Source organism: Triticum urartu, chromosome 7 (assembly GCF_003073215.2).
Source record: "Triticum urartu cultivar G1812 chromosome 7, Tu2.1, whole genome shotgun sequence".
NCBI classification, from domain to species: Eukaryota; Viridiplantae; Streptophyta; class Magnoliopsida; order Poales; family Poaceae; genus Triticum; species Triticum urartu.
The window spans coordinates 578,463,124-578,471,583 of NC_053028.1; the positions used below are offsets into that span (position 1 = coordinate 578,463,124).

Genomic DNA, 8,460 nt, shown 5'->3' on the forward strand with positions numbered 1-8,460 from the left:
TTACATTTAGGAACATAGGGTGTATTTGATAGCGCTCTATAAATTAGCATATAACTCGTGAACATGTAGCCTGGTGTGATTAACAATTTTAGAAGTCTTGGGCAAAAATCTCCAGGGCAAACAGAGTGCAAAACATACACAGCGAACACGTTTGCATACCGCTTACTCAGTACACCAATCTTGAAGTGTGCATTTACAGTATAAATAGAAATAGGCCAAACTGATGAGCAAAAAAATGTTTATTTCCACTAAAGAATCGAGTAACTGCTTTCATGGTCGTATATGTTACAAAGGATATAAATATGAAACTACCAAACCCCCATTTGGATCCTTGCACCAACCACAACCAACACAAGGGGAAGCCGATCAAAATTAATAGACAAAATGGGCAGTACATTATTCCTTTTACATTGACAAACACTACATGGTTGAATCAGCTCAGTCGACAAGAAGTCAGCGTGGATGATGCGGTCGGATGGACAGGACTGGACTATGGAAGGGGACCGGGCAAAGGATGCACAATCTTCACAGGTGCGCCTAAGCACTTACGGATGAAGATCATATATGCTTATTCGCCTTGCAAACAGTAAAGCTGGCGGATATTTCCTGAAGCTGGACACAAGATTTAAAACACCTAATTGTTAACTCCCAACACTTCATTTCAAGAGTAAAGGAAACAATTTTTGCAGTGAAAAGAAGTTTGATGGTGGAAACTGAAGATATAAGGACCAGGTAGTCATATAGTTGAGTTTGCTACTTCGGTAACAAATACCAATTCATTTGGTTAAGTTTACCAATTTATGACTCAAATGAAAGAACAAACCAAGAAGCACATTCTCATCACTGTATTAAATATTGTAAACATCACTTCAGGAATGAAGAACAAAGCAACCAGGACTAACCATGGCAAGCATCAGAAGTGCATTAGTCCTGTCCAAGTCTCCCAAATTACGAACTTGACTAATCCTGAATCCTAAACAGGGATCTAGAACCATTTTTAAAATTTGTTTTATTTTAGCAGTGAGATCATCAGTTGTTCTCTAGAAAGTGGTTACGGTCAGTAGAATATTATTAATAGAAAAACAAAGATGACTACATTATGTGCAGTTCCAAACATATGTAGAAATCAATGGTAATGACTCTCGAAAAGGCAGTGCCAGATCGTTGCTTGAAGTCATAATTAACCACCATAATGCACAATGTAAGATCATTTTTCAATGACCACTAACTAACTAGAACGGATATTGCACGAAAATCAAGTTCTCACGGATTACCATGAGATAGCCAATTACAGTATCATGGACTTAAGGAAAAACTGCCAGACCTCAAAAAAGAGAGGGCGTCAAGTCAAAAGCTGGTAGGAGACAAGCACGAAAAAAAACAAATATGCAAACATTAATCTATCATCACAGTAATGTCAATAAAGGAATTAATTACCATATAGCCAGTCCTTGAATTGAGCATGAAGGGCACATGCCAATTCTTTTTTCCGGTTATCATCAAGCTCCAGCTCTCGTATATTCTTTTGAATGTCTTCCAGAGAAGCATTCTGAAGAAGTGCAGCAAGGAAACCAAATTTTAGAAATATATAAGATATCAAGATATGTGAAATACACTCATTAACATATCAGTATGTTATCACATAATGAGCAGCAGACAATAACAAGAGAGTGAACTAATCACACTGTTCCAAACAACATTGGACTCACTAAGTCCAAGCCAGCACCTCAAAACCCTACCAGGAAATACATATTCATTTCAAGCTTTCAGCTCATTGTGCTTATCTGAATCAGCAATAATTCAAATAACATTGGTGGTTGACGAAAGGGCAACGGTTTTGACATATATATACCCTTACTAAATTAATATTACATATTTACATTCAAGAAGTAAGTCCAAGTTACTCCCTTAATATCAATGCTACAGCCTTAACCCCATAATCTGAAAAACAGGGTATTCTAGCCCCTACAGCTCCAAACCAGAGAAAATAACCCCCTAGCCTGGTTTACTTCAAGATAGCGTAGAGTGGTGTAGGTGACGTAAACTTTGCAAGCCTAATCATCATACTAAATAGATATTTTCAAATGAAAAAGTTAATTGTGCAATCCGAAACGATTTTGGAGTTTAGAGTTGAAAAGCGGACTTTTCTTAGAGTTAAGGGTTCAATTGGGGACTTCTGCCTCTGACCACTAGCAAGAGCGGTGAGTTGGGGAGAGTTGAGAGAATTGGAGTGAATAATTTTCCAGCTGTGGCCAGTTGTTAGGAGAGAGCTGACCAGTGAAAGGGCTAGTTGTGGTATTTTTAATGGCAGAACTGATCCACGTAATCTTGCTCCAATTGTGAAGCTTCTAAATACCTGGTTATTTAATTCAGGGGGTTAAGTGACCGAACCCCAAAAGTTCAGGGTAATCTATACTAATTCCTACAACAACTTCGGCTCCTTCCTGCTCCAGACATACTCAAGCACCACGTTCCACTATATAAATACTGTAATTTAATAAACAGTGTGTGCCTGCTTTAATCAAATCCCACAATTGTGTGCAAGTATGTCCAAGATAACTGTCCTAGTTTGTACTTTGTAATGACTAACGAGTAAATGATGCAAAAATGAATTTGGATTGCAGATGAACCTTTTTCCTCTGTGATGCCCAGTAAACTTCAGGTAACGTAAATGGATTGTATTTGGTAGAACCTTCTGCCTCAAACCAACTAGGAATCTGCAGAAAGATATTAGCCAATCAGTCAAAAAAATACAGAGAAGATTAACAGTGTAAAATGTATTGCATGATGAATTCTACATTACTACAGCACAACCAATAAAAATAATATTTGGCTGGTCAGAAACCATGGAAAAAATAACATTGTGAATCTTCAATAATATATCAAGTTTCAGCATCAGGTTATTCACTGTTGCCAAGTGACAACTAACTAGTTACAACTGAGAAATATGTCAAAATGACATCTCAGTTATTACTACAACTGCCACGGACAAGGAAATAATAAGGTTAATGTGGACGCATCAGATACAACAAGTTGACATACACCAATAGATTGAGAACTGAGATCTGCTCGGCAAAACAAACAAAGATTTTCATGGAATTCATTAGTTTATCTTTATTTAAGCTGCAATAATCTAGGTAAATAACATATTTCCATACCATGAAGTCTGTGAATAGATCAGGATCTAGACAAGTGGCAGACTCGGCTTGGACATCAGAAACCCCTGCAGGATGAGATAATGAATCATGTGGATCAACAACTCCCAGCACAAAAGGTTGATCCCACTTGTTGACGTTAGGGTCCACACCAACTTGTGCCAAATGCTCCCCAAGTTGTGGATAATAAGTATTAAATGGAGCAACCTGTTAAAACAAGAGGTAAGAAAATTGTTGTTGAAGTGCGCAGTAAATATCAAATAATACAGGTCCATCATCAACTTTTGCTGTTATAATTTAGCAGGATAGATGCTAGTCTTCTACATTTGGTAGGATTGACTTTAAAACTTCACAAGTGCTCCAAAGGGTGCCTCTTTGATCTCCAAATGTGCAGGAATGGGGAAAACATAACATATTGTGCCTCGTATATATCTAAAATGCTTGCAAGGTTTGATCCCACTGTTCATACAGTTTTTGGTCTTTTATAACAAGGATATGCGGTAGTGTATATTTCATCAGATGAAAATAATAATTGAATCCCACTGTTCATACAGTTTTTTTGTCTTTTATAACAAGGATATGTGGTACTGTACACTTCATCAGATGATAACAATAATTGGATAAACATATACTCACTTGTAATTTATGGTTGTCCCCCACAATAAGTGGTTGGTGATTTACTCCCAAGTAGAAGATACATTCTCGACAATTGGCAATAAAAATTCTTTTAGAAGCCGCAACTATTTGCACACGTTCACAATGCTCAACTTTTACCACCTGACAGCATGAAACAATATTAGGCTTGAACATAGTTTAAAAAGGTGGGCCTAGGCGGGCGCTTAAGCGCGCATAGGCCCTAGGAGATAGGAAAAAAAAGCCTAGCGCTTAATGTGCACATTTGCGCATAAGCGTGCACTTTGGTTAGAAAAGCGCAAGGCAGTGACTAAACACATTATTAACGCCTAGCGCTTTTTTTAACCGTGGGCTTGAAACTATGTAATTGAAGATACCATTTCTATGTGCATAATAATTAATATAGGATAAAGTAGAACTTAAAAACTATGCATTGGAATATAAGAACAATAGTCTTATGAATAACATTATGTTGCCTGATGCATTCAAATAGAAATATGGATAGTAAAATTACATCACATACATACCTTGCCAATAGCACCAAGAACAACAGTTGTGTCCGAACATCCATACACCGTAGCATATTTGAGAGGGGCTAGGATGTAGATAACAGAATCATGGCAGTTCAAAACCTACAAAAAAACAATTAATTTTTTGTAGGAAGGGTCACAAAACTCAGCTTTGGAATTCCCTTACTTAAATAGACACTTTATGTTACTTGAATTTCAACCGAGATATGAATCACAGAGCAAATCATCTTCAGTAAACCTTGATATCAACTTACATTACTAAAAACTAATACATGGGTACCTTTATTGAATGCCCTTTAATATCAGACCCGTGTTTGACAACAGAAGTTTTGGAGATACCCTCCACAAAAGATGTATTTCGGTAGTATCCAGGATTGTTTTGCACAGAAGCACCAGTTGATGAGCTGCTCTGGATTCTTGTATTTGTGACAGCATCAGCCATTGCCACATCAGGATCAGATACACTCCGTTGATTGTTTTCCTTGGTTATAGCTTTTTCTGCAGTATATTCCAAGGAAGAAGCTATATTCTGCAGAATCCAGTCATGAACTTGAGTAGCCGGAACAGGAGCAGCAGGCATGTCTAGATCAGAATTCGCAAAAAATGGAGCAGCTTGGCTTAAAGGAGTTCCTTCGGAGAACTGCAACAAGAATCCAAGGTGCTCAAAAGTCTCCATTGTCAGTACCTGCATATAGAGAAATACAAATGACAGTTAGTGTCTATACTACTCTACTCTATGGAGTTTTCAGAGTAAGAGTATATCACACAGCAATGCGGCCGAGATTATTTCATTTACTCCTATATGACAGTAATGTGGATAATTTTGTTCTGCAATCATACACAACCATGGATGGTATATATCAAGATCTTTTGTACTGCAGAGAAGATGAACTAGCTCTGTTCTTCCTTCAATCTAAGACCCGATTCATCGAAAGTGCCTTGCATTTGCAAAGTAATCTACAGATATATTCCATCATATGTGCTTCCTAGAATGACCAACCCAGGTTACCTTATCCTCAACAGCCCATAGGAATATGAATATCTTGTCTACTTTCATCCTTAAATGTCTTCACCACACAATTGTGATCCTTGCAGTTCCTTTATTTGTTTGATGAGGCTTCTAGCCTTTGACGTGCATGCACTTGCACTGCTTGGGTTAATTATTTAATTGTTAATTCATTGATTTCAGTGGCCATGAGCATCGGGCAGGGGTTACACAAAGTAGTTGTGCCTTCTTTTCAATTCAGTTACCAGTATTATTGTCAGGAAACCAAGTATTACCGGTATTCTACCAGTTTTATTCAAAATTGTGCCCTACATCTACTACACACACTGTTTAAGATCTGAAGTTACTGCTTGACATGATGACCTTCGAGTAGGGGAATTGATCAGAGTGCATTAATGTTATTGACAAAGAACAAAAGTGATCAACTTTGTCACACAAAATATTGGATTTCTTAAAGGAAACTTGTTACAGATTAATTGATACTGACCATAGATTCATCACCCTCTCCATCAACAGAATCTGCCAAAAGAGTTAAAACATTGGCCATATGCTTTTGTAAATAAGATAACTGATGAGCTTCTTCATCTGCTTGCGAAGGCATAAACCGACGGCTATTACTGCGTACAAGCTGCAATAGAAGATAAATAGTAAGGATCTGCTTGACAACTAACAAAAGTAGATGTTGTGGATCTCTGCCTAATCTAGGCAGAAGAAATGCAGCTTGTGCTTTGCATGTAATGGCAACAGGAGACAAATGTAATTGTAACTGAGTAGTAATCATGGAAAAGGAGCACAGTAGCACAAGCCCGTGCTTGCATAACTCACTGTCATGAAAAATAGTGCCTTTAAATTTTGTTCTGGACAACGTATGATAACTGCATACTTGGAGTGGAGGATAGCATGATGCATGTAAACAACGCACTTTAAAGGCCCTCGCAGGCTCTGAAGCACCGATACGGCCATACAGAGAAATGTACGGATACGCGTATCCCTAAGTATCCCCTCCTTTTTTATTTAAAAATAATGTGATGCCCTGGCGGTCGGGATACTTGGAAGACACGGCTGGGACACATGTTGAGCTTAAACCTAGAGTAGAGTTGCTTCTAGCAGCCACCCTCCAGGCTCTCCCAGTCGTGCGATCCCAGTCGTGCGAGAGCCTGCACCTGGAGAAGAGGCGAGAGCCACAACTGCACCATCACCGGGATCTTCTTGCTCGTCGACAGGCGACGTATCCTCCATGTCCGGTGGCCAGTGCCATCCATGTCTTCCCCTGTAATTGCCAACAATGTCTCCTCCTCCCCTAAGTGGACGATGCCATGCGCCTGGAGAAGAGGCGGCGACAGCCAGGACCAGGACACTGCCGGGATCTCACATCCACATCTGCATTGCTCTTGTTAGCTGTTGCTGGCCGTTGCGGGCTTTCCTCTTTGCCGCCACCTTGTCATTGCTGGCTAGGTACAAATGCCATCTAAGACACTGGGTGAGATGTATTTTAGCTGCTGGCTAGGGAGGCAAGATATGGGGTAGTACTTCGATCTGAAATCTTAAAATTATCTTTTTGTCTTGATTACATGCAACATTTTTCAGCTATTTATACATACTTGTTGGCTGTTTCTGGAAAATGCCATATCGCATATCCCTGTGGTCTGTATCCCCGTGTTGGTGCTTCTTAGCTCACGGGAAAAACAGCATTTGGATAGGAAATTTCAACAATGGGCAAAATTGCCTTCTATAAAGAGAGATATGACCGTGGAGTATAAAAGATGCGTGGTGGTGTAAAGTTTTCTTTTTTTGACATGTGTGGTGGTGTAAAGTTGCAGCTGGGAAAGGTGTATTTTGAAGTACAACATTATTACCAGTCAAATACTGCAACACACAGTGTAGTCAACCACAGAAAAAGGCCCAAAATGCACAAGGAATATCACACTTCAGTGTAACTAACAATCACCCTGATCACTGACTGAATCATCAAACACCCCATTAGCCACTAACTCCCAGCAGCTAGAAAGAGCGGTGTCTAGAAGTATGAGTACATTACCATACACCAATACCATACAGTGCACAAAAATGGAGCTACACGTGCATTACTGATTAACAAAGTAACGCTGAGGAGCAAAGGAAAATCAAATGTTTCTCATGCTCGTCATTTCAGTAATGGATATATCACCGGGTTGTCATTTCTTAACCATGTACAAACAGAAACCAAATCCATGTACCAGACAGTAATCGGTCGGGGGCTCCCCAATCCAAACACGCAGCAATCATGCCACAAGCAATCGGGCCGGGAAGGGGGGGTTGATCGGGGCCTGACCTGGATCGGGGAGAGCGCGGAGAGGTAGCCGTCGAAGGCGGAGGTGGATGGCCAGACGTCGGCGACGGACGGCGAGTCCTTGTGGGCGCGCGGCACGAGGCGCTTGTAGGACTGGATGTAGAGGAAGAGGAGCACGTCGCGGAGGTCGGCCTCCCATGCGCCGTCCGCGGCGGGGCCGTCGTCGTCGCCGGGGAGCACCGCGGCGAGCGTCGCGAGCGCGAGCGCGGCCTGGTCGGCGGGGATCTGCAGCGCCTCCGCGAGCGCCGCGGCGCCCACGCGCCCGGGCCCCGGCGCCGCGAGCTTCGCCTTGAGCTGCGCTAGGGTTTGCGTGAGCGTGCCCTCCGGGAAGACCAGCTTGGGGATCGGCAGGAGCCCGTGCTCGAACGACTCCCGCCGCGGCCGGAGGACCAGGGACGCGGTCGCCGCGGGCGCGGCTGCGGGGGCTGCGGCCGGCGCGGGGGAGGGGGCGGGGGCGGGGTCCGACGCCGCGGCGGGGGCCGCGGGCGCCGGCGACGCGTCGAGGGGCTCGTCGGCCATTGCAGCGCGGGGTGGGGAGCGAGGGAGAGGCGGGTGGGGAGATCTGGGAGGGAGGGAAAGGTGGGGAGAGACGGTGAAAGGAACGATGGGCTCGCCGCTCGCGTAAAATTTTCCTCGCTTTTTTCCTTGTCCTGCGACGGTCTGGGCTGGGCGTGGAAGACAGTGTCTATGGCTGGTGGGGTCGGGGTGTGGGTCCGCATGTCACCGTGAGCTGGAGCGTGTGAGGCGGGAATACAGGGGCAGCATCGGGGTCATGTGGCATTTGCTTGGTGATGTCACGAATGGAGG

General features: G+C 42.6%; 1 protein-coding gene across 1 annotated transcript; it reads right to left on the reverse strand.

The window, feature by feature from the left end:
* Positions 1-224: 224 nt before the first annotated feature.
* On the reverse strand, positions 225-8,259 carry LOC125518872 (TBCC domain-containing protein 1-like). The gene is made up of 9 exons (XM_048683749.1): positions 7,636-8,259; positions 5,812-5,952; positions 4,599-5,003; positions 4,316-4,420; positions 3,792-3,932; positions 3,159-3,362; positions 2,631-2,717; positions 1,438-1,549; positions 225-612 (listed from the first exon to the last, which is right to left on the reverse strand). The coding sequence occupies exons 1-9, from the start codon at positions 8,170-8,172 to the stop codon at positions 569-571; spliced, it is 1,776 nt and encodes a 591-aa protein (XP_048539706.1). The 5' UTR covers positions 8,173-8,259; the 3' UTR covers positions 225-568.
* Positions 8,260-8,460: the final 201 nt, after the last annotated feature.

What these genes read in the sequence shown, in the direction of transcription:
- LOC125518872 (XM_048683749.1), bottom strand. Translation starts at nt 8,172, where the DNA reads ATGGCCGACGAGCCCCTCGACGCGTCGCCGGCGCCCGCGGCCCCCGCC. An exon ending in TTAAAGGGCATTCAATAAAG is followed by an intron (nt 4,421 to 4,598) that starts GTACCCATGTAT and finishes GTTTTTTTGTAG; the next exon opens with GTTTTGAACTGCCATGATTC. An exon ending in GGGCATCACAGAGGAAAAAG is followed by an intron (nt 1,550 to 2,630) that starts GTTCATCTGCAA and finishes GCACTTCTTCAG; the next exon opens with AATGCTTCTCTGGAAGACAT.